The sequence below is a fragment of the Prinia subflava genome, chromosome Z (genome assembly GCF_021018805.1).
Source record: "Prinia subflava isolate CZ2003 ecotype Zambia chromosome Z, Cam_Psub_1.2, whole genome shotgun sequence".
Classification (NCBI taxonomy): Eukaryota; Metazoa; Chordata; class Aves; order Passeriformes; family Cisticolidae; genus Prinia; species Prinia subflava.
Genome location: NC_086283.1, coordinates 90,377,270 through 90,402,974, shown reverse-complemented (window position 1 = coordinate 90,402,974; position 25,705 = coordinate 90,377,270). Strand labels below are relative to the sequence as shown.

At 41.3% G+C, this 25,705-nt stretch overlaps 1 protein-coding gene across 1 annotated transcript; it reads right to left on the bottom strand.

Moving 5' to 3' along the window:
• Positions 1–275: 275 nt before the first annotated feature.
• Positions 276–24,623, bottom strand: SNX18 (sorting nexin 18). Its single transcript, XM_063422630.1, has 2 exons — positions 22,933–24,623; positions 276–4,966 (listed from the first exon to the last, which is right to left on the bottom strand). The coding sequence occupies exons 1-2, from the start codon at positions 24,476–24,478 to the stop codon at positions 4,713–4,715; spliced, it is 1,800 nt and encodes a 599-aa protein (XP_063278700.1). The 5' UTR covers positions 24,479–24,623; the 3' UTR covers positions 276–4,712.
• Between the last annotated feature and the right edge of the window lie 1,082 nt (positions 24,624–25,705).

Sequence of the window (25,705 nt, the reverse complement as noted above, 5' to 3'; positions counted from 1 at the left end):
GAATCACAGACAAAGCCTCACTTAGCTGCTGCTGACTAAGGTTAGAATCAAGATTACCTGGAGCAAAGGGGAGTTACAGAAAATATATCTGTCAAAATTGAGCACAGCAGTGCCCAGAGAAACTTCAGTATAATTTGGACAAATTTTCACAGGCTGTGCAAAAAGCACATCTAAGGTTGTAAAATATCTGCCAAGTATCAAGTCCTTTCTCCAAAATATGAAAGAACTAAAGATTTTCAACCAAATTGTAACACAATTTAAAAAGAAAGCTCCCCTTTTAATTTTTTTTTTTTTTTTATGAATTCCTTTTGAGAAATAGCTGAACAATTCTCACTTAAGCTTTCCAGAAGAATTCAGATTGCAGCAGAAAACCAGTATGGAAGATGCTAGCTGGAATGGTGAAGGTCTGACAAAACAATCAGGTACAGCCAACCAGATCTTGAAATTCACAAAAAAATTACCTGTGCCTCACCAAGTAATGGAGGTATTTTCAGTGCAAGCAGCTGATTAAAGTTTTTTAAAAACAAACAAATTTTATTTGCAACATATTGTTGGTTTTCTTTTTTTCCCCCAGGTTCTGTTGGTGCTTGTTTGCATGTTTCATCACCACAAAATTCTTCTATTGGCCCCTCTAAACTGGGACTTACAACACTTATAAATGAAACACCCTGCAACTGGACCCTGAAAGAAGGTAGCGAGAATGTAGAAAACATGCACAAATCATAGGGGTAACTCTCTTCTGCAAGTATCACAAAAGAATAGCAATAGAAATCAACACCTAGTAATTTTAATATGCTGCTAATTTCTAACTATAAACCCTACAATTTGAACAGAAATGTTACTCACACTCCACTTGCTGGTGATTCTACATAGATATATTACCATGATGGGTTCATTCCAGTTTTCACAGGACTCAGCACTTTAACAAAAACCAATACCTCAGTGGATCCTCTTCCGGATATCGAACTCCAACAAGCATAATAGATTCCTAATACTTACCAACACACTGTGATGCATTGAAAACAAATGACATGAATCACATGAAACCAAAGTGTTTATGATAAACTGCAAATTTGCTTTCTTTCACATTTATTTATTTAAATTGTTAGATTTCCTTTGGTGCTTGCACAGTCTCACATAATATACATTCACATTACTGTAGAGTACACTTGGATCTCTGACCACACCACTCAGTAGCCGGTCAGTCATAAGTGGTCAACGTCATACTTGGTCCAAATACAAATAATACTGTCGTTCTTGTATAGTGCAGCAAGCATTTATGGAGTTCAGGCTTCCCACATCATAAACTCATAGAATATGCTGAGCTCAAAGACACTCATCAGGGTCATCAAGTCCAACTCTGACCCTTAGGAAGCTGACTCCTGACAGAAATCCCCAAGTCACACCATGTGCCCAAGAGCATTGTCTAAACACTTCTTGAACTCTGTCAGGCTTAGTGGTTGGACCACTTCCCTCAGGAGTTCCAGTGCCCAAACATCCTCTGGGTGAAGAATCTCTTCCTAATATCCAACCCAATCATCCTCTGACACAACTCCAGCCCATTCCCTTGAGTCTTGTCATTGGTCACACAGAGATGAGAACAGTGCCTGCTCCTCCTCTTCCCCTCATGAGGATATTGAAGAGCACAGCAAAATCTCCCCTCAGTCTCTTCTCCAGGCTGAACAGACCAAGTGGCCTCAGCTGTTCCTCATCAAGCTTCTCCTCCAGACCTTTCAGCATCCTCATGGCCTCCTCTGCATGTTCTCGAGTAGTTTAATATCTTATATCGCAGTGCCCAAACCCAGCTCAGAGCAGAGGGGACAATCCCCTCCCTTGCCCACCTGGCCATGCTGTCCCTGCTGTCCCCAGGACACGCTTGGCCCTCCTGGCTGCCAGGGCACTGCTGGCTCCTGTTCAACTTGCCATGGGCCAGGAGCCCAGGGCCCTTTCCATGGCCCTGCTCTGCAGCCTCTCATTGCCCAGTCTGTCTGTGCAGATCCAGGGCTGCCTATCCCAGGTGCAGATTCTGGCACCAGCCCTTGTTGAACTTCACATGGTTAATGATTGCCTGGCCCTCTGCTTTGTCCCTGTCTCCCTGTGGGGCTTCTCTGCCTTTAAAGGAGTCCACAGTCACTCTCAACTTAGTCTCATCACCAAACGTAGAATCCCTTTGAGTCTGTGTCCAAGTGATTTATGAAGACAGTGAAGAGCACAGGGCTTAAGATCGAGCTAGTGGAACCCCACTGGTGACCAGCCACCAGTTTGATGCAACACCCTTTACTGTAACTCCGTGCGCTCCACCCATCAGCCAGTTCAACTTCAACTCTATAACGACTGAGGAAAAGACGAAAATGCTACTATAGATGTAGACTTGAACCTTTCTGTAGTCTGCAACAATTTAAACAAGGATTTCAGTCAAGATCTTCAGGTGCATCAAATCGAACCAATTATTACACCCACTTTTCATGTGCCCAAACAAATTCACGAATGAGAAAGTTAGTTGAAGGCCATGACAGTTTATTAGGGAAAACTGTACCTGTCTGATAATGCTGTATGAATACATATCACAGTCTAATTTCTTCCCAGACATGAACATGTCATTAATATTAACCTCTTAAAATACTTCAACTGCACCAAGATCAGTATCTGAACAGGTCTTAATAGCTCCATGTAGAATCAGTTTGATTGTAGTTTGATCTAATTACTGTAAAGACATTTACTAAAACAGTATCTGGCTTAAGCAAACATTAGCCATGGAACTCAGCTCAAACCTAGCTCATCACTCTGTCACATAACTAAATGACATACAGGAAATCAGGAGTACTACTGGAAGAGCTGTTAGGGGAAGTGGTGAGTTTTGAATGTAGAATGAGACACCATGAGGAAGGTAAAGAGCAAACCAGCCCTATAACTGTGGTCCATATTTTATGGTCAATCTTGTTTGCAGAACTGATTCAACAGGCTGAAAATGGAGTCTTTCCTCACTGATTGTCCTTTGTTTTACAAATACAAATGTTACTTGCTTTCCCCTCTTCATTATTCTATATTTTACTGTTTTATGTATGCACTAGAAGCACCGCCAAACGCAGCTTGTGCAAAACAGCCATCTCCAAACATTTGGGGATGAATCTTAAAACCAAAACTACATTCTTACATGTTATTCCTCTGAAACAGAGGTGTGAGGTTAAACTAAAGAAACTCACATGATCGTGTGAAAGAACTGCACATTTCTGCTGCATAGGTGAGGAATGATTTGTACTTAACTCTAACTGCTGCTCAACTTCCTTTTCCAGGCTTTCATTTGTTTAACCTATTTTTGATTAATTGAATTAAACAAAAAAATAAACATTTTGCTTCCTCACAAAGATTTGTTATTTTTGTTTAGGAGAAAAGAGATAGGATAAACAAAAACCCTCTTTCACACTGACCTCTAAGAAGGAAACCAATAGGTAAGAAATACAGACTTCAGACTTAATTCAAGGGAAATAAGTCATAAACCTCTTTAAAGATAGTGTTTACATATATATAAATGCACCCTGCTTGTCAAAAATATTTATACAAAAATTAAGACAATTGTTAATTCTTGAGTGTTACAAACATAAAAATGCCACTTGTTTTCCAAGTCAGTTCAGCCAAGACTTCAGATCATTTATATTACTGAAAATCCCCGAAAACTTTTAACTTAGCAAACTAAGGAATCACAGTGGAGTTTCAACTCAGACAACTGGCAATGCAGATACAAGTCTGAAGTTCAACTGAATCACCAACTGAACAAAGAGCAAATAATCTGAAACTTAAAAAAAATATTGCAGCCACATAGCTTGCATTAATATCCCCTTATATATGAAAATTTTATTAGGCTAACTCTTCAAATTTCCACTTACAGTAATGCTGTATACCAAAAAAAAAAAAAAGAAAAAACAATCAAAAAAAACACCCACAAAAACCACCAAAAAAACCACCCCTCACTGTATTACTTATTTCAGAAAGGGAATTAAGTGGTGTATTTTTTTACATGTGCTTAACATCCTAGAACATGTAACAAGTAAGTCTCCATTTCCAGGGAAAGTGTGAAAAATTTAACTTTTCCCTTTTGAGCCAACATGTGTCATAAGAAAGTACTTGCTATGCAAACTGGATGGCAGCTGATTTTTTTCCAGTCAATGTGAGGTTTCATCATCAGTTCCCATCATAGGCATCAACCCTTCATTCATTTAATCATAAAAATGTGACTTACTAGAAAAGGAAAAATAGAGTCTAAAGGCACAGAATCACATAGCTGCTCTAGTAGGAGTCTGTAAACAGAGAATTGTTTGAATTTAGGAAATCCAAATCTAGGAAAGTAAAAAGGCATATGAAGTCGGCTTTTATCTAGCCAACTTCCTTAAATACCCAAAGGGTTTTGAGGTCTACGAAGTATGTACTAAGATACCGTATTTCAAAAAGCAATAAGGCAAATAGTATACTCATTATTTCAAAAAAGTTACAATGGTATAGGCATACACAGTATAACTTAGTTACAATGCATGGTACTGTTTCTACTACATAGCCCTATAACTGTTTCCTTTCTACATAATCGAGATTAAACCCGGGTTCCAGGTGATCACAAACCCATCCCCGTACCGCCATCTACCACTGGCAACAGCTCTTCAGCAGCATTTGCCCCGCCACCTCGGTCACGTTCTTGCTGAGCAAAGTCCGCAAATCAGAGACTAAACGCTGTCATACTTGTGAAGAGCTTCTTCTAGCTTTTGTGTCACTTTTTGAAAAAAGAGTATTTGCTGTTGCAAGAAATGCTGCATCTGTGATTTAAAGTCCCTCACTCGAATTTTGTGGAAATGATTAATTTCTGCAAGGGTTGCAAAAGAAATAATGTTACAACGTTCTTGAATGCCCTCAGCTTTTTGGAGCTCCATCTTCCCCTCTTCCACGTGCCGCTTACTCTCCTTTACTTTGGTAAGGGCTCCTGTGTAAAGAACAAAAGGAAACAGTTGAACGGTGAGGACCATGTAGACTCAACTACTGAACTATAACAAGTGATTTAATAACAGCAAGGATTTGTATAAGGCTTATTCTCAGTGTATTTACAGGTGTGCATATACATACGTGTGAATGAAAAGGAACAAAACAAAAGCTTCTCAATGTAAGAAGAAGTTACTAAAACATCCTATTTCACAACCTTAAAAATCAGATGGTGTCCTTCAGAGAATAAGTAATCATTATACCAGTAGAAGAGTAAGTGAAAGCATGAGAAAATTAGTCAGGTCAATTTAAACCTACATAAATAAAGAAAAAATAACCCTGTTAAGAACTGGGCTACGTGAAATATCCCTTTTCCCAATCTTTGTGAAATGTCTAAAGTGTACGTTAATACACAAAATCTTGTCAATACATGTTTTTGCTTTTACACCAAAGATACTCCAAAACTAATTTTTAATTACTAGAGAATCTAAAGGTTTATCTCAAAGTCACAGATACCCATGCAGACCTTACGCTTACTCAGTGTTGTAAAAGGTACTAGAAAAGCAGAGTTACAGAACTGACAATCCTCCCTCTCTAAATAGCTAATTAAGGCACACACATCCTACAAAAGCAAAGTACCATCCAAAACATACCTACCCCAAGCAGACCCATAAAATGATAGAATACCAAGATACATCTTAAGACATTGATATTATTGGACTCAATTTCCCACAGAGCAACTTCTTTGCCTTGAATATTACAAACTTATTTAATTCAAGTAACCAAACCAAATCACCTTTTATCACCTCAGTAGATTCTTGGTCCTTTAAATATTTGTAACTCTCCTTTCAGATGACACTTCTTACATGAGACTACAGCATGCTGGCTGAAGGCCAAGGGCAGTGTCTGTCTCTGGGGGCTGTGAGGCCTAGGCAATGTTCCACAGCTTCCAGGCTCCCATGGCATGACAGTGGGATGGCTAAGCTCTTAGCACTGCCTGCTTCTGCTGATTGACCTCATCATCTCCAGCCTGGCCCCAAAAACACCACTGAAAAACCTTTTCCACATGCAGTGACACTGTGCCAAAAGATCTGTATGTTGTCCTCTTCGGAGTAAGGAATCTGTGAGGTAGGGTATGATCTGAGAAACACTTAATCCCGTCTCCTACAAAAAGAACATTTCTTTCGATAAATTTAGGCTTAGCAAAATTTTTTCTGAGCTCTGTGGGCACGACAGGAATCCATGCACAGCTGTGAAAAACTGAAATTTGTGACTTACTGGAAGCCAGATGTAACTGGTTAAATAAACATGACAACTCTTCAGATGTGATGTGGGAAACAGCCTCAGATGTTATTTCTAAAATGACCAAACTGGAAAAGAAATACTGAAATTCACAGCATCAGCAGCTGAAAGCATAATTAAACTCTGGAGCGTGTATAATCTTCAGATTATTTTACATCAATAAAAAACAAGATGATTGCCCTCCAAACTAGATATATTATGCAACTTTTTTGGAAAAGAAACAGGAGATGGGAAAAGGAGAGAGAAAGGAGAGAGAGAAAGGAGAGAGAGAAAGGAGAGAGAGAAAGGAGAGAGAGAAAGGAGAGAGAGAAAGGAGAGAGAGAAAGGAGAGAGAGAAAGGAGAGAGAGAAAGGAGAGAGAGAAAGGAGAGAGAGAAAGGAGAGAGAGAAAGGAGAGAGAGAAAGGAGAGAGAGAAAGGAGAGAGAGAAAGGAGAGAGAGAAAGGAGAGAGAGAAAGGAGAGAGAGAAAGGAGAGAGAGAAAGGAGAGAGAGAAAGGAGAGAGAGAAAGGAGAGAGAGAAAGGAGAGAGAGAAAGGAGAGAGAGAAAGGAGAGAGAGAAAGGAGAGAGAGAAAGGAGAGAGAGAAAGGAGAGAGAGAAAGGAGAGAGAGAAAGGAGAGAGAAAGGAGAGAGAAAGGAGAGAGAGAAAGGAGAGAGAGAAAGGAGAGAGAGAAAGGAGAGAGAAAGGAGAGAGAAAGGAGAGAGAAAGGAGAGAGAAAGGAGAGAGAAAGGAGAGAGAAAGGAGAGAGAAAGGAGAAAAGAAAGGAGAAAAGAAAGGAGAAAAGAAAGGAGAAAAGAAAGGAGAAAAGAAAGGAGAAAAGAAAGGAGAAAAGAAAGGAGAAAAGAAAGGAGAAAAGAAAGGAGAAAAGAAAGGAGAAAAGAAAGGAGAAAAGAAAGGAGAAAAGAAAGGAGAAAAGAAAGGAGAAAAGAAAGGAGAAAAGAAAGGAGAAAAGAAAGGAGAAAAGAAAGGAGAAAAGAAAGGAGAAAAGAAAGGAGAAAAGAAAGGAGAAAAGAAAGGAGAAAAGAAAGGAGAAAAGAAAGGAGAAAAGAAAGGAGAAAAGAAAGGAGAAAAGAAAGGAGAAAAGAAAGGAGAAAAGAAAGGAGAAAAGAAAGGAGAAAAGAAAGGAGAAAAGAAAGGAGAAAAGAAAGGAGAAAAGAAAGGAGAAAAGAAAGGAGAAAAGAAAGGAGAAAAGAAAGGAGAAAAGAAAGGAGAAAAGAAAAGAAATATAATTAGTGAAGGAATCCAGTGGGAAAAGTATGGTACAATCATTAATACTACTCTGTTAATGCATATGGATCATAGTGGTCCTGTAGTGGAATTTCCTTTAAAACCTGGACTGACTATAACCAGATGTCAGCAACATATGACAAAGCTCATACATATCCTTGAGTATAAAGCTATACTTTTATATTGCTTCGGTTTTTTTAAATGTCTTTAAATTATTAGTAATATAACTAATCTTAAAAAAAACTACCTAGAGGGGAAATTTTATCTTATTTTAGGACAATCAAAGAATTCTCCCTAAAAACAGAGAAAAAACCTCCAAATCCACATTTTTACTCTAAGAAGAAATTAATCATTTGTTTTAAAATGTTATTTTTAAGCTGTTCAGCATCTACTGAAGTTTGCCAGACTTAGTTTAGCAAATCCAAGTTTAAAAGTTATTAGTTTTCACCTTGAAAAGCAACTTGAGTAACAAAAAACTCCCAAATTTTCTCAGAACACCTTTCCATAATCTACACTTCTTATATTTTAATCTATGTGAGGCAAACCCTGAGCTGGAACAGAGATTCACTGATGTGAAAGTTCAGTGATTCATCCTATGGGAACAGGAGAAGCAGCCCCTTGTGTACAGCTCCTTGAAGAGAAGGGTCTTGTGCAGAGATGCCTCACTATGTGATGGTAACCCCTCATGACTTCCAGCTCACAGCCCTGGACCTGCTGCACCCCGGGCTGAACACCACGAACTCCTCCAGCTCCACCCGCACTGATCCATCACACTCAGCACCTCACAGCTCCCGCTGCCACCCTTGTGGGGTGCTGGGGTGAGCAAGGCGCACCAGCCTACAAGTACACCTGCACAAATTTCTCCTGGCTTCTAATTTTAGTTATGTGAATATCTAGTATGGGTTTGGACAATCAAAAAAAAGCAAGATGCATTAAAAAAAAAAAAGAGAAGGCTGAATCACAGCAGCCTGAGAAAAGGCTAAAACATATTTTAGGAAAAAGAAACAGACGGAGCCACCTCTCAATGCATATTAGCTCAAAGAAGCCTACCACAGAGTACATGCCTGGGATAAATATACACCAGTGCACTGTTCCCAAAGGGATGGAATACATAAAAATAAATTCTTGGGCTTTTTTTTAGATTCAGATGTACAGAATCTGTTCAATCTTGCTCATGCTTTTAAAGACCTTCTGTCAGGAGTAACTTTCCAGTGATCAGGACTAGCTTTCAAACAAGTGAAGAGGGCCTGGATTACAAATGATGCAAAAAACTTTGCTACATCTATTTCTGTTCTTAAAGGTGGGGAAAAGCTTGTATGAATGTTATTTGTCATTGCTCAAGGCCTTACAGTAAACAGACTCTGGTGCTCACTGTGGCTAAGGGTTTTAAAGAGATTCAGATTTCAGTCCGTGTTTTGAAATATGAGATTAAACACAACACAAGATGATATAAACACATTTAACAAGAGACATTCATGCTAGCAATATTTGTGCTAGTGTGTTCTGCTAGAAGCCAAGAAAACAGGGACAATGTAGAATTCTCAACAGAAATAATTTCAAGCCATTAAACATAGTGTACTAACAGCAACTTAAAATGGGCGCTGAGAAGTTATGAGGAAAAAAAGAAGTGTATTGAGACAGTAAGGTACTTATGTAAACATGAGATTGCTATCAGGTAGAAAAAATTACATACATTCAGGCAAAAAAACCCCTGAAAATCTTGAACCTGAAAGCACGTAGGTTTGGGTCAAACAATCTATTTTCACGTCATCTGCAGTCTTATTACCGTAACCAATGTTTTGAGATTGTGCATCAACTAAGGATGGGTTTGGATCCATACACTCAATCACCCTCCACACAAAGTACACATGTACTCCTACAATCCCATGCTGATGTATGTGTCTCCAAGTCCAAGCTGCAGCCTGCAATGTGGCCAGAAGGCAGAAGTTTTGAGGTTTGTCTCTTGCAGACTGCAATCCAGACTGCTTCTCACTCAACTCCTTAGTCTTCCTAGGAAGGCAGGCCTGCCCTGTGCCTGCCAGCACATGCAATCAGAAGCCAAGGTGCAGTGATACCTGCTAAGGATGTACCATCTCCCCCTCTCCACCTCTTCTCAAAACACCCAAACATCAGCTCTCAAGTGCTGCATGCAACACACAGGAGTGAAACATCTGCTGTGTCTGAAGCTACTAACCCATATAAAGAATTCTTCAGGGCAGGAGCTCTTTTTTTTCCTCTCTCTTTGCACAGCGTTTACTACAATGACATCTGTTTCATGGAAGGCTTGCTCCATTCTTAAAAAAGACAAACAGTATATTGCTGTAGCAGTAGCAATTTAACTGCATACAGTAATGCTGCATATAGATGAAACACAAAGCAGCATCAGTTCAACACTGCTGAATACAGTACCTGAAGCAGCAGTGAGCACCTGCTGAAGTCACTGAGATCTGAAATTCAGTCAGTCTCAAGAATCCATTAAGTCACCAATATATCGACGTCTTCACTATCTTACTTCAAAATATTCAACTTGAAAACTCATCCAGCTTGTAAGACCCAGCATGTTAATTTTTTATATCATACGACTGTAATGTTTTTATCATTGCAGCTATTAAAGTATCTCTTGCATTTCAGTAATGAATTATACTAAAACAGAGCAGACACTTTTTCTTTTTTTACAATCTCTCAGTAGCTGTAACTCAGAAATCTTGTGCAAATAAAATTTGGCAGGTAACAAATATTTCATGTTTCTACTATCAGCAAACTACAAAATAACATTTATTGCACTACTTACTAGAAGGTAAAACAACACACATTTACACACTATTTATCTGTCCAGCATATTAAATATTCTAAGAGGATGTATGATGTGTCCTTCAAAGCATCTTAATGAAGAGAGAGCTTTGAACTTTTCAAATAACTCCCCTTGCTTTATTTTTCTTACAAGAAACCAAAGAAATCATCTCTAATGGAAAAGGAAAAAAAAACCCCATACCCATGATGCCACTTTCATAAAAAGATGTAAAAGCAGATAATGTAACTAGAAATATTTAATTTTTCCTTACTTAATGATGAGATTATTTAACTACAAATCTTTGAATTAAGATTTGAAAAAGCAAACCCTGCGTAGCTCACGTGCATGTTAACAATGTTATTTCTAATCCAGCAGAATGCTGCCAGAGCAAGTTGGTCTACATGGTTGTCCCTCTTACTCCAGATCTAGCCAAGATGTTGTTACAAGATGTCTCAAATGACTAATCCAATAAAAGAATGCAAGTGACCTGGGGAGAGAGATGATGCCTTAGCTTTATCAATGGCTTAGCTATGTGATCCAGGTCAGTCCTGGGTTACACAATCATTACCTCCTATACAAGGAACATTGCAGAAGCATTTCATGAGTGTCCTGGTTTCAGCTAGGGTAGAGTTAATTTTTTCTCACTACTGTTAAAAAGCTGTGTTTTGGATTCAGAATGAGAATGGTGTTGATAACACACTGATGTTTGGATTTTTCCTAAGGCTTGTTTATTCCAAGTCAGGGACTCTTTTTATCTCCCTCCTAGTCTCATGTTCTGCCAGTGAGGAGGTGCACAAAACAATACTGGAAGGGAGCAGAGTTGAGCAGGTGACTAGAACCGACCAATTGAATATTCCACACCACAGAAGTCATGCCCAGGATATAAACGGGGGGAGTTACCCAGAAGCACAGCAAATGTGGTTTTGGGAAGGGGGGTCTGGCATTAGTCAGTGGCTGGTGAGCAATTGCATCGTGCATCACCTGTTTGTTTCCTTTTTATTATCATTTTTATTATTTACCATTACTATTGAATTTTACTTTAGTATCAATTATTAAACTGTCCTTATTTCAACATTCAAGTTTTACTTCACATCTCCTCCCCATTCCACTGGTGTTGGGGTGGGGGTAGAGAGAGGAAGGGGTTGAGTGAGCAGTTGTGTGGTGCCTAATTTCCAGCTATGCTCAAACCATGACAATGAGATAACACAGCGTGAAATCCACCTCTGAAAAAATCCCCAAACTTCTCTCTCTCAATTGAAAGCAAAATACTCTGTAACAGAACAGAGATTTTGCTACACTGACAGATTATTTTCTTAAGAATGCTCTGAGCACTGATTAACAAAAGAAGCCTACACTGAGATTCTGGAAATTCTTTACATTTTCTGGCCAAGATTTATAACGGAAAGCAGCATAATAGGAATTTGCCTGAAATTAAAACCAGAAGACTTTTTCAGTGGAGACTGAACTGAAAGAAATGTCATAAGGAAAAAGTACCATTACGGTTATTAATATTGGAATGAGTTGTTTTTCAAAATCCTAGATTTACAGTTTTCCCAACAAAAAAAGCAAGTCATTTCAAAACCAAAGGCAAAATTCTGCCATTTGCTTTTGTAAGTGCCAACACAATGGTTTTCAAATCCAGTCTTTGTGTTTAAAAATATTCTTCTCCTTAAGGGCACAAAACCACTTAAACAACATTCCCTTTTCTAATGTGAAATGTCAGAAGTATAAAACTCAAACACATCAATTACTTTAGTATCATAGAGGTTTTTGTAGATAGATAAAAATAGCTATAATGCTTTTCAAACCTGCAGCCTAATCATAGTTAGAAAAAGTGAGCTTTGGTTTTCATTGTTTTGTTGCCCATTGCTGGAAAAAAGCCCCAAATAACATAGTACTATCCTCTAAATTTAGGTTTATAAATTACAGCACTCTGTTGACATCTAGATCAACACTGACTGACTAGAGTTAGCAGATGTAACTATTCGTTCTTTCAGTTACCCTGTTGCAAAGCTTATTGAAACTGACAGTAAAAAACACATTCTTCAGTTCAAATTGAAATCACTTTTTAATCTACACAACTCAAGAACCAACATAGAAAACAGTCTTTGCTAGGTATTTCAAAATGTTAATTAGCTGTAATTTCATCAATGGTATTAACTTATAAATTGACTTAATTAACATAAACTAAATTAACAATTATGCTAGAATGGACAGTGTAAAATGTCAATTTTTCAAAACTACCTGGGTTACTGGTAGTCCAGCTAATGTTTAACTAATATTTTTAAAATTTTAAATAATACGATTATTAAGATCTGATTAGACTCACTGAGCATACATCTTTTAGTCAGTACACACACAGAGGAAGAGCTTACAGAACCAATTATTTATCTGAATCTACAAGGACTCTAATCATACTTGTACAAGTTCAGAGAGTGTAAAATGATCACACTGCTGAAAAAATATTTAAATCTCCACACTGTCAATGTCCATTTCAGTCCCAGAGTACCCTAGAGGAATCTATGAGCTTTGGTGTGTAGCACCTCCAGTACAAATATTTTGCTGGGGCATGCTACACCACACTGCTCTGTGAGCAGATGCCATAGCTTGCCTTTGGAGGAATTGACAACAGAAAATGAGAGCAACATGGTCAAGTAAACGAAAGAAACATCATAGAATTACTATTTTAATGCATCTACCATTCCACATAATGCCATTAATGAAATTTTTAAGAACTGCCAACAAAACATAATGCTAGGTAGCCACACAGAAAAAATGTGTAAAATGAGATGAATATTTTCCATTCAAGTCTTGAATGCAGAGACATTAAAACTGTTATCTTTTGATGTATTGTACACTGGCAGTCTTCTAAACAAACAAATGACCTTATTTTAGACACTAAAGCATGTTTAAACTGTGTTTGTGAATCGTTTTGACTTTATAAGCACCTACAGTGATGTCTGAAAGAAGGTCCACCAGGAATCATTTGGCTGTAAAATTCTGTTAAACTGTGTGTACAGCTGTCTGTTATCACAAATATAATATTCTGCACCACAGCCTGAGATGCAAATGCTAACTAATGCCGGTTTTGCCCAGTTCTAAGGCACTCTGTACTTTTTGGCACTCGCATGTACCATTTGAAAGAGTTTTTCTTTGGTGTGGTTTCAGCTGGCAGTGCAGACTAGGGGGACAGAAAAGAGTGAAACATAAACTAGGCTGGTCACCAGAAACACAGTACATTTGCCCATTAGAAAGTTAGTCATGTTTTTCAGGACCACACTTGAAAATTTAAGCAACTGGAATTTGCAGAAGTACCAAGATGAAACCTTTCAGTCATTTGTAGCACTTCTCATTAGTTTACATCTAACTGGGGCATCAAACAAGCTCTTTAATACAAAACTCTGCTTTTCAAGAATTGGAGTTGATATATTACAGTCTGGTTGTCACAGGTTTTGAACACTAAATTTTCCCAATTAGGATGCTAGGAACAAGCATTTTATATTAAAAAGATGCTACAGAATTTTAACAGCTTTTGTAAAGTCCTCTTCATACTGTTGACTTCAAGAAAACAACCATCAGAAATTATGCTGTCCATGGATAAGAGAAATTAATTCTCAGTAGAAATGTTTAATAACAAAGGAGCAGAAATGTCTCCTCTCCAAAATGGATGTAAGCACCATTACATTAAATGCTGACTTCAAAATTTTTGTAAGATTCATGGGATGTGGATGGACAGGTGAAGACAGGTAACCGTGTGTATCAACATCCATACACTGTTACTGAGAGAATTAAGTGAAAATGCAACTTTCACTGACTCTTGCATCACTGCTTTATTGGGGCACAATGAAACACCTGACTGTGGATGTTGTTTTCTGTTAAGGCTAAAAGGGAAGCAAAGAACAAGCAACAACTAGGATGTTTGGTTGTCCATTATCACCTGCTTAGCTCCACTACTGTCCTCAGATGAGCAAATAAAACATGCATAGGCAGTTTAACATAAATTCATATGAAAAGAGTCAAGATGCAAATGAAATACAGATACTGGTTCACTTTATCCTAGTACGTTTAATTGCCCTCTCTTAGATTTCTGAACGTAGCAGTTTCTCTGTAAGAACAAAAAGAAGTAGAATTCCTGTTGCAGAAAAAAATATTTAAGGTAAGCCATCATTAATACAATGAATTAATAAATCTTATATAATACAAAAGTAGAACATGTGAAAATTAAGCATAACACTCACATTATTTAAAAGAAAAGCTTCTTTAATACACTGCTAGTTAGGCAGCATAGTTATTCATGCATATAAAGATTCAAAATCACAAAAAATCCAAAAAACCCCACAGAATAGTAAGTTTCTTTTTACCATGGTACAAAAAGGCAATGTAAACTCTGAATCACAGGATGAACCTACTTTTCACATTGTTAATGAATGAACTGCATGTAGGTATAAAAAGGGTAGCTTAGTTCATTATGATTACAAAAGTTGTCCACACATGATGTGTACCTACTTAAAACAAAGGCTGAAAACATCACTTCTTCCTGTTCTGCTACAGTAACAACCCAAAGTCACTGGTAAGAACTGTACAGATGTTTAAATGCTAGTGGGTTGTTAGGGGTTTTTTTCCCACTTTATTTAAGTCCTCATGGCTTTAATGAAAGACACAAACAAGACTGCATAAGAAAGCATGTGCCATTTGTTTGCTCTAGTCTGCTGATAAGGCTCATGTCTGGGGACTCAGCCAAATGTAATTTCCTATTTTTTCAATTAAAATTTCCAAATTCTGTGCTATTTGAACCACACAATTTAAAACACATAAGGTGCCAACTGGATAAGTTTATACAGTCTGCACTTACTGACTTGGCATTTTAACTGTTCAAACATAGTCCAACAATGAAGTCATGGAAAGCTGCTGCAAAGGCTGAAACATGTCCTTGTTTCAAAGGTGACTTACAAATTAAAAGTCAGTCAGCTTGTTTGTTTTTGATAATGTGCTAACAAAGAATTGGAAGAGCTCAGGGAGCCTCTATCTATTTTCAGTCTACCAATTCTTGTCTTCCGTGTTTGGATGGAAGTCCTATCAGCCAGACTAGGAGTACCCAAAGCTTCAGGAAAACCATCCTACTATATAGATTCTTCATATGTCTCTCAAAAGGCATTACTTTGTTTTTGAAACAGAATGACTTCCTCTTTCTATAATATAGTTTTTAATTCTTTAACATCTACACTGTTCTGCAACTCCCTAGCTGCTCACAGGGCCTTCCCAGTAGACAATGCCTTACTGCTTGTGGTGAGTACATAGTATGGTGCATTATCTGTGGTCTGATTAAAAATCTGATGAAATGTTATATTTATTTACATATGCACTGCCTGTAGTCAGACCTAGAGGTGTGAGCTCCAATTAAAACTTCTCTTAGGACTAAGACTTTCTGGAGTGCAGTATGCATGTAGTCCCTCCCATGGAAGGAATAGCTACAGTCTTCCTCTGATACCACCACGTTTTGAAAAAAACCAACCCATGGTGTTTTATTAGCCATTAGATGTCTCTCTGTTACTGAAGGTCTATGATACCAGACTAGCTTCAAAAGGTAATAGGAAAAAGACCCATCACAACAGCATGAATCTTGCTCCCCTAGAAAGCCACAGAGACTGCGGGGAACTGGAAAAGAAAAAAGAATCACACATTTACAAGAACAATGCACCTTTCAGAAAGTCAGGCCACAGAAGTCCTTGTTTTTGTTCTTTTGTTTAATTTTCTTCAAGTAAAGCCATTGCTCAACTTTAGTCATTTATTCCTGTCCACCTGACTTCACACAAATTAAGGCAGCTGTAATTTTATACAGTTTCTAAATGTGAAGATTCTTTCACATTTTAGCTCCATTTCCTTAAGGTTACTTTCAGATATTGCGAGACAATATTGGGTAATGCAGCAGCAAGCAGACAGTGTTACATCATCACTGTAACAGCTATGAGGAGGCTGACATAGCAAGAAAGAGAAGTCACCCTGGAGCAGTACATCCTTTCTCACCGAAGTTTTTGCACAGATAAAGTGCCCATCTCTTTTTACTGCTGCAAGGGTCATCTGGCTAGGATTACATGCCTAGCTCTTACCAGCAGCTACCTGAGTTGAAGCCCATGCAAAGTGTATGTATCTGAGGGACAGAGGAGAAAAAAACTCCTAAAAGGTAGCTAAAAAGAAAAACAGTGATGAGAAAAATCATGCCTGCAAAACAAATTGAAGTGCTTAGGAAGTAAGCACGAGAGAAAAGCACTGCTTTTACACTGTGATATAAAGTTCTAGGTGCCAATATTAACCAGTCTGATTTATTCATTAATTCAAATACCACTTCTTCCCTGTGTGGGGAGGAGGGAAAAGGAGTGTTCCAGGTTTCAGTGCTGTTTGAGTCTTCTGGTGCTTTAAATTTTGATGCATTTCCATGTGGATCAATTTTTCACCTATAGTTTTGTAAGATATTCTAAAAATACAGCAAGTGTATTCTTTAAAGCCTATGTCTAGAATTAAGTTTGCTCTGGGTAAATAAGACCATTTGCCTTATTTTACTTTTTACAAACAGCGACCAAGAAACAGTAAGTCATTCTGGTATTTTTGAAATATAACTCTCTTAAATCCTGACATGCAAAGGCAATAGAATTGTCCGTATCTCGGGAAACATTTAGACTACTTTTTCAGATCTCTTTTGTAAAAACCATAACCAGAAGTTGCTCAAACATTAACATCATAACATTAAGAGAGAAGAAATCTGGACAGCAGAGATGAAACAGCATGTTAGTCAGTACTTCTTCCACTTTCATGAATCACAAGAGGCCAATTATAGTAATTCCTAAAACAAAACTTGAAAGAAAGAAATGCAAAATTCCCCGAATTTCTCTATTATCACTAAGCAAATATGAAAACAAGAGAGTCAGACAAGAATGAGCTAGGATACTAGCATACGATGTCTCCAATTCCCACAAGTGCATGAATTTTCTGAACCTGAACTTGCATGGGCCTGCAGTGAGCATTTGTGTTGAAGATTACAGAAGTAAGAAGATTGCATCAAGTTGAGCGAAGCTTTAGCAATTAATATGTAGAAATTATTTCACCAAGAACGTCTAGGGAATTTCCCCAAGTAGACCTTAAATGCATGAAGGAGAAGGTATTATCCATTACAAATGGGAAGCTGCTTTGCTTCTCAAAATTAAAAAAAAAAAAAACCTGAAGCACTATTTCTTTGAAGATACATCAGTTCTGCAATAGAAAATTACAAAATACAACTTAGGTTTTTGAGCCTCTGGAACTTAATATCCATCTTCTACAAATGTTTTGCCAGGGGCTAAAGAAAACTGTGTGCAAGTATATCTGTCTAATATGTACCTTCCATTCCAAAACTCCCCATGTACTGTACCCCCAAGAATATTTTCATGCAAGTGCATTAAAAGCATTTCCCTACACTGAGGGCTAGATTCATGAAAGTATTGAGGTGTTTAGAAGCTTGAGACACCACTCTGTCATTGTCTACCCTATCCAGGCACCAGCTTTCCTTAAGCACTTGTTTTTCAAAATAAAACCTATGGAACAAAAAGCTGTTGTAAGGGACATTTGCCTTGGTATGCCTTGGTTGATAAGTTCCATGTCAGCCTCAGTGGGACTCTCAAACCAAGCATTTCCAGATGGAAATGTGGGGTTTCCAACTGGGCACATTCTTTGCTGTACGGCTCCATGGAATGAATCATCAGACCTGAACTAGGGTGCATATGAAATCAAGAAAGTCTCAAAGTATTGATCTTTGACTGGCATGTGGCATAGAAATGTTCAAATACTTCCTCTGTCTCTCCTGTAGCAAAAACTTTTAACTCTTCCTTCCCTGCAGAAAATTCCTTAAACACTAGGAACTTAAGATGAAAGAAATGGAATCTTGTAAATGAAAGAGGAAAAGGAATCTTGTAATCTTGTAAAATCTCCTATTGAAGCTATTGCCATTTCATAAAATATCAATTAATGATATAATTAAGATAACAGTTTGGAAATATTTGCATAGTCTGTTGGTACATGAGTTTTACACAAATTAGATGACATAGGATGTCCTCAGCACAGAAGGCAGAAAGACTGAATTCCAAAACAATTAAATGCACAACAGTAAACCTGGTAAGATGCAGACAAAGCAACAGTAAGGTTTACATGTCTTTGACTCATAATTCTAGAGAAAAAGACAAAGCCCACATAGAGGGGAACTTTTATCTCTGTGGCTCTTTTTGCATAAGTTGCAGAAAAATTTTTAAAGAAACTTTAAACATGTAGAGTTCTCAGCTGATAGCACAAAACACACTTAGCTGCTGAAATAACGTTCAGCAGCTCTTCAGCTAACTGCAGTACAGCAAAAGCATAACAGGACAAGACAGTTAAAGCTGCAGAATCCCAGAATATGCTGAGTTGGAGAGACCCACATGTATCACCGAGTTCAACTCTCAGCCCTACACAGGACATCCCAAGAGTCACACCACGTGCCCGAGGGTATTGTCCAAATGCTTCTTGAAATCTGTCCAGCTTGGTGCTTGGACCACTTCCCTCAGGAGACTGTTCCAGTGTCCGAAAACTGTGTAAAGAACCTCTTCCTAATATCCAGCCTCAACCTCCCCTGACACAACTTCAGGCCATTCCCTTGGCTTCTGTCATCAATCATGCAGATAAGACATCAGTGCCTGCCCCTCCCCTTCCCCTTACAAGGAAGTTGCAGACTGCAATGAGGTCTCCCCTCAGTCTCCTCCAGGTTGAACAGACTGAGTGATCTCAGCTGTTCCTCATCAAGCTTCTCCTCCAGACCCTTCAACATCCTCATGGCCTTCCTTTGGACCCTCTCTAGTAGTTTACTGTCTTACACTGTGGCACCCAAACCTGCCCCCAGCCCTGGCGGTGAGGCCGCCCCAGCTCAGAGCAGAGGGGACAATCCCCTCCCTTGCCCGCCTGGCCATGCTGTCCCTGCTGTCCCCAGGACACGCTTGGCCCTCCTGGCTGCCAGGGCACTGCTGGCTCCTGTTCAACTTGCCATGGGCCAGGAGCCCAGGGCCTTTCCATGGCCCTGCTCTGCAGCCTCTCATTGCCCAGTCTGTCTGTGCAGATCCAGGGCTGCCTATCCCAGGTGCAGAATTTGGCGCCTTCCTTTGTTAAACTTTGTATTGTTGGCTCATTTCTAATTCGATTGCTCACCTCTTAATTTCTTAAGGTCTCTCTGCCCTCAAGGTAGTCAACAGCTCCTCCAAATTTGGTGTAATCAGCAAACTTAGTATTCCTTTTCCTCCTTTGTCCAACTCACATATGAAGATGTCAAAGAGCACAGGGCTGAGGATGGAGCCGTGTGGAACCCCCCTAGTGACAGGTCCCCCAGTCTGAGGTGACCCCAGTCTCTGAAACCCTCTGTGCCCAACCCATGAGCCTGTGCTCACCATCCCATGATGTGTTTGCCCAGCTGTGAGCTGGACATTTTGTCCAGAAGGATACAGTGAGAGACAGCAACGAAAGCTTTACTGAAATACAAAAAGATCACATCAAATAGCTTCCTTTGATCAGCTGTGTGGATTTCCCTGTCACAAAAGGAAGACTCAATACGCAGGACTTTCCTCTCATGAAGCTGTGCTGGATGTGATCAAGGACTTCATTGTCTTTCAGGTGTTTTTCAACACCTCTCAGAATAAACAATCTTCTCCATAACTTTTCCAGGCACTGAAGTGAGACTGACAGGCCTGTGGAAGGAGTCCTCCTTCTTGCCCTATTTGAGAACTGGGACAATGTTTGCCAGCTTCCACTCAGCTGGGACCTCTCAGAATTTCCAAGACTGCCCAAAAATCCTAAGAGGAGTTTTGTAATGACACCACCCAGCTCTTTAAGTATTCTTGGATGAATCCTACTAGGCCCCATAGATTTACAGGGACCAGCTTGAGCTGGGGGAATTGACTGGGATTTGATCATTTTCACACTCATAGTCCTCCAGTTCTACACACAGACACAGGCATGTTTTGGTACAGCTGCCTTTGTTCTTCCATCCTCCTCATGTCCAAGGGAATATGATCCTGGGTTTTATCTGAAGTAAACAATATATTTGCATTAAGTAGCAACAAAAAGAGAACTACTCCTAATTTCAGGGTTCATAATTTTAAAGGCATGGCCATTTAATCAATGTCAGGCTGATGCTTCTGCCACTTATAAGGGCACTTTGGTTTTATTTTACTGCTTAATGAGGTTGTACACTAGAACATAAAACCCTTGAAGAAAGACATATCAACTCTATTTTTCAGACGATTTCTTATCACAAATGCAGTTTCACTGCTGTTGACTATACAAACAGATATTTGTATAGTCTATAGGGACAATATTATTTCTCAAAACTGTAAATTTAAAACAAAGCCCTTATGTTGCAAGAACACCAAACAGTTCATATTTTCATTTGAAGTTTACAGATTGGAATTGAAAACCTGTACCTTTTTAAAAGTACCTCTTAAGAGTAATAAACCAGCAATATATGGAGTGAAAAACATGACTCTCAGTTTTCCTCAAGTTTGCTGTCTTGTAGTAGAAACAGCAACACACAACCCAGCTCCTGTCATGACACTCAAGAGACCCACTGCCCAAGCCCCTGCCATGTTCCTATGACGAGTATGTACCACAGATGATACTGTGAACACAGTGCTAGCCCAGAGGTGCTGGAGCATTAACAGCTGCATGCAGGAGTGTTGGACACTTCTCCCAGCTGCTCCAGGTCAGTGCTCTCGCCCAAAATCAACTCTATAGTTCATGCTCATGCACTGCTCTAGTTATTTACATGAACCTTTAGCAGTTCAGCAAGGTAAACTCAACCAGTAAGTGTAAATTCAAATAGAACTACAAAAGAAATAGGGATGGTTTCAGCATGTATCTTAATATTCTCAATCCTCTCTTCAAAGGCTTGTCTCCAAAAATACTTCAGTGAAGACCTCCATATAACATTAAAGCTTAAGGATGCATTTTTTAAATAGTATATACAGTCTGCTGGATTTTTCCCTCTAATAAAAAATATCCATCCGTTTATTTTTTCCAGAAGCTTACAGATAATCCTATTAGGTGACAATTCACTTTAACATGCTCTGCTCCCAAATGTGAGGCATTGCCAAGGCCACTCATCTCTCCAAATCTAAAATATTTGAACGCTTTTATCAAAACACAATACCACAGCAGCCAGCAAAGCAACTCCTCCCGTGTTAACCTTCACACCTCCCTTTCTTCTTCAACATAAAATTAAGATTGTTTAAGTTTCCACTCACAATTTTTGGTATTTGACAGCAGAATGGAAATCTCACTTTGATGCATGAAATTTTAATGAAAAGCTTATTTTCTTAAATAACAACAAATCATGCATTTCGTGGCAACTCTCTTTCCTCAGATGTTCCCAGCAACGCATACCTCTGGACACCTGCCTTTTTGCTCTCTTGAAAAAATTTTCCAACTCTTTTTTTTTATCAAACTTAATGTACTTTTCCAGATGCAAAGCCTATGGAAATGTCATGTAAGGACAAAAAGACTGATTTGCCCTGAGTGACAATTCACTTGGGATGCAAAACACTTATTATTAATCTCCAAAATAATTTTCTACAAAGCTCATGCATTTTCTCGGGTAACTTAAGGATATCCATTTCTGCACAGCATGTATGATGTTTTCTTGGTCTCTTTTACAGCTCAAATCCATTCCACACTCTCCTGAACTTTGAGTTGAAAATTATAGGTAAGGAAGGTAATAGAAAAAAGACCTAATGATGAACTTACTCGAAACAGTAAAGAATGTATCACTATCAATAATTTAACAGCAGCATCTCCACATATACAGCACTCCAAACTTCTGCTTATCTGACCAAGTGTCATTAGTTATGTAGCAGATTTTTCTTTTCATTTTTGAGTCTCTTTCTTTCTGACAGACCACAAAGTACCTTACAACCAACAATCTTAATTGGGAAACTGTGTTTCAGCTAGAAAGATGCTGAAAGGCCAACAGGTGAGCACCATCTGTTCATGACAATAAAGTAAAAGGTTGAACAACTCTAGCTAAGAACACCGTAGCCAACCATTACTCTTTCAAAGACACCACAAGATGCTTGGCTGAACAAAGATGCCCCAGCAGCCTTAAACATCTCATCAGAATGATGCTGCAAAACACACAAGTCCATGTGCACCTTGAACAGGGTGGTCAATCAGAGGAGTACCTGCATCCTCATTACATTACTGCATATTCATTACCTAATAGACAAGAGATTTAAGATACCTAACATACCTCAGATTAATAGATGTTTCCATACCACTTGATTTCCAGGGTTTATAAACAAGCCAAATAATCTTTAATGTATAGGCAGTTTAGCAGCCACTTAGACGTGGTTGCTTCCAGAGATAGGCAGCCAAACAGCAACCCCTGACCATCAAAACTCCTAACTATGTTTAGGGCTTTGGCACAAAACAAGAATTGCCACTGATGTGGTTTTTGTATTTCTAGTGAGAGTTTACCTGAGTAAACACAGGAAGATTGAACACAAGGCCAGCAAACCAGACACAGGCCAAATTTAGCCCCTAGTTCCTATATCGGTTGCGTATCACTGACATATAAAATTTAAATTGTTTCAAGAACACATAAGGGTCTTACCTTTCTGCACATGGATGATGTCCGGAAAGTTGGCCAAATGCCCCTGATACAGCGCTAACAAATCCATCACAGGATCTAGGTCCTGCCGGGGCTGATCTGCAAAGAGGTCCCCGATGGCATCATAGGCTTCTGCAGTGAAGGCTATGGCTTGGTTGAGGCCAGCTGAAAAGGCCTGCTGGTCCAGCTCGAATGCCTGACTGAGGCACTTGAAGGAGTGCCCCACCTTCTGGTATTCCTTCTTGAAACCAGTGACTTGTTTGCGGGCAAACTCGTTGGCTGTGTGATTAAGTTGCAGGGCACTCTCATCCATCTTCTTAGTGAAGGCTTTGAAGCCATCCACCTGGCTTTCCACCTCCTGCAAGTCCAGGCTGGCCCCAGGGCCTGTGGGGACACTGATGGTCAGAAAAAAGTTGGCACCCACCATCTCATCCTTCTCAGCCTTGCGCTTGCCCTGTTTCCAGGCCTTCTCATCCGTGCTGGGACAGGTGAGGAAGTGCTGGAAGGCATCACACTGAGCCAGCACGGGGTGGCTGCACATGTGGTCCATCCACCATGCCAAGCCTTTGCGACGTTTGGAGATGAAGTCCTCCTCGAAGCGGCCAGTGGCCTGCTTCTCTGGCAAGTGGGGCACGGAAATGACAGGGAACTTCTCGGCCAGGCGCCCGTAGAGCCAGTCAAAGTGCTTGTAGCGGCGGTGCACCTGCTGCCCGGTGTGGCTGGGCACCAGCTTGTAGGCGATGTAGCTCTTCATGCCCTTGAATTTGGTCTGTTTGGTGGGGTCCTCGATGGAGCACTGGAAGGGGTAGGGGTTCTCTTGCCACTCGGGGCCCCTGGGGCCCAGCACCACGCACAGCTTGTCCCCATCCTTCACGAAGCCCGATGCCTCGCCCAGCACGAAGGCCTCTCCGCCGGACTTGACGAAGGTGGAGAAGCGATTGAGATTGCGGCTCACCGTGGCCGAGCTCTTGGCGGCGCCGCCGCCGCCGGGCGGGTGCGGGTGTCCCGGCGGGTGCCCCGCGCCGCGGGGGCCCAGGGACGGCTCCGAGCGGGTGGACAGCCGGTACCGGCCCGAAGCGCCGCCGCCCGCCGCCTCGTAGTCGGGGTAGGAGCTGCCCAGGGCGCCCGGCTCGTCGGCCACCGTGGAGCTGTCGTCCCAGTCGTCGTCCCAGTCGTCATCGCTGCCCTGGCTGGGCTGGTACGAGCCGCCATAGGGCGGGAAGGGATACCCGGCGGGGGGCGGCGGGAAGGGCTCGGGCGGGGGCTGCTGCGCCGCCGGCTTGAAGGCGGCGGGGGGCGGCAGCGGCTCGAACCCGCCGACGGGGACGTTTGCGTAGCGGGCGGGCGGCGGCGGCTCGGCGGCGGGGGCGCGTATCACCTGCACGTAAGAAGCCGGGAAGAGCCCGCGGTCCCCGCGGCTGTTGACGCCCTCCAGCCACCCCTCGATGTCCTGCTCGCTGCACAGGCTCAGCACCTCGTGCTCCCGCAGCGAGATCTCACCCGGGTTCTCCGACCTGAAGTCGTAGAGCGCCCGCGCCCGCAGCGCCATCGCCACCCCCCGGGGCGCTCCCCGCGCCGCCGCCCCTCACCGCGTCGCGCTGGCGCGGCTGCAGCCCCAGAGTGCCGCCGCCCTCGGGCTGCTCGTCCCGCCGGCGGCCTGCCCGGTGCCGCTCCCGGTGCCGCTCCCGCAGCGGGCGCGGGGCCGGGCCGGGCCGTCCCACGTCGCCAGTTGCGCTAATCCAGAGCCGAGCGGCAGGGCGGAGCAGCCGAGTGCAGAGCGGCCGCCCCCATCGATGGCCTCCCCCCCTCACGCCCCCTGCCGGCCGCGGGGCCGGGGGGGCCTGGCCGAGCGCGTCCCGCGGTCCCCGCGTCCCCGGGCCGGTGTCTCCCGGCCCCGCCGGGCCTCCGCCGCTCGATCGCCGCCGGCGCCTGCCGACCCCTCGAAGGCGCGTCACGCTTCCCCTCGGGAAGATTCCCGAGCCCTCAGGTCTCCTCCCGACGCCCCGGTGCCGCCGCGGCGGGAGCTGCGCCACGCGGGTGCCGGGCGGCCGCGCTGGGGCTGCTGGCGCTCCTCCGGCTGCGGACAGAGAAAATGAATGTCAGGGTGCGTTTTGCTGGTGGATAACGCGTATTTTAGCCTTCGCGAAAATGTAGTCATGCCACTGATGACGGTTCTCCGTGGAACAGCCTCAGTCCGGTCGAGGTGCTTTTTTCCCTGCGTGGTTATTTCCCCACCTGTTGCTCCTGGTCCCGTTGTCTAGTCATAGGGATCCCGTCCCGTTAATCATCTTGGACCTTCTTTGGATCCCTAAGTACAGGTTTCTCTCAAAATTTCTACCTGTTCACAAGCAATTGAAAGAAGTTTTTCAGAGGAGATGTTCGAGATTCTGGTCCCCAGTTTTCCCATTAGCATCTGGATATCTGGCTCATTTCTCTGCCGTAGTTTAGGGAGTATGTTACTTCATGGATCTTTGTGTCAAATAATTTGTCTTCATGTGGGAGCAATTCACTGGAATGCAACAAGACCCACTCTTTCCTTTCATTGCTGATTTTAGTGTTTGATACCTACAGTTCACTTTTTACACTTTTTCTTTGGACCTTCATTTTCTGCAAAATCAGTGCACATATTATCACAGTATTTTCCTGTTACTGCTGTTCGTCTACTTAACTTTTTTTTTTTTTTTAATGTTAGCTCACCCCAGTCCAGCATGTTAGCCCCAAACTCCTTTAATGCTTAAATCTGGAACTCTGTTTCAGTTAGTAAGTGTAGTGCCCA

Bases quoted from the DNA above. Each gene is read 5' to 3' on its own strand.
- SNX18 (XM_063422630.1), bottom strand. From the start codon at position 24,478: ATGGCGCTGCGGGCGCGGGCGCTCTACGACTTCAGGTCGGAGAACCCG. The intron at 4,967-22,932 runs GTAAGACCCTTA...TTCTTTACACAG, and splicing joins CATCATCCATGTGCAGAAAG to GAGCCCTTACCAAAGTAAAG.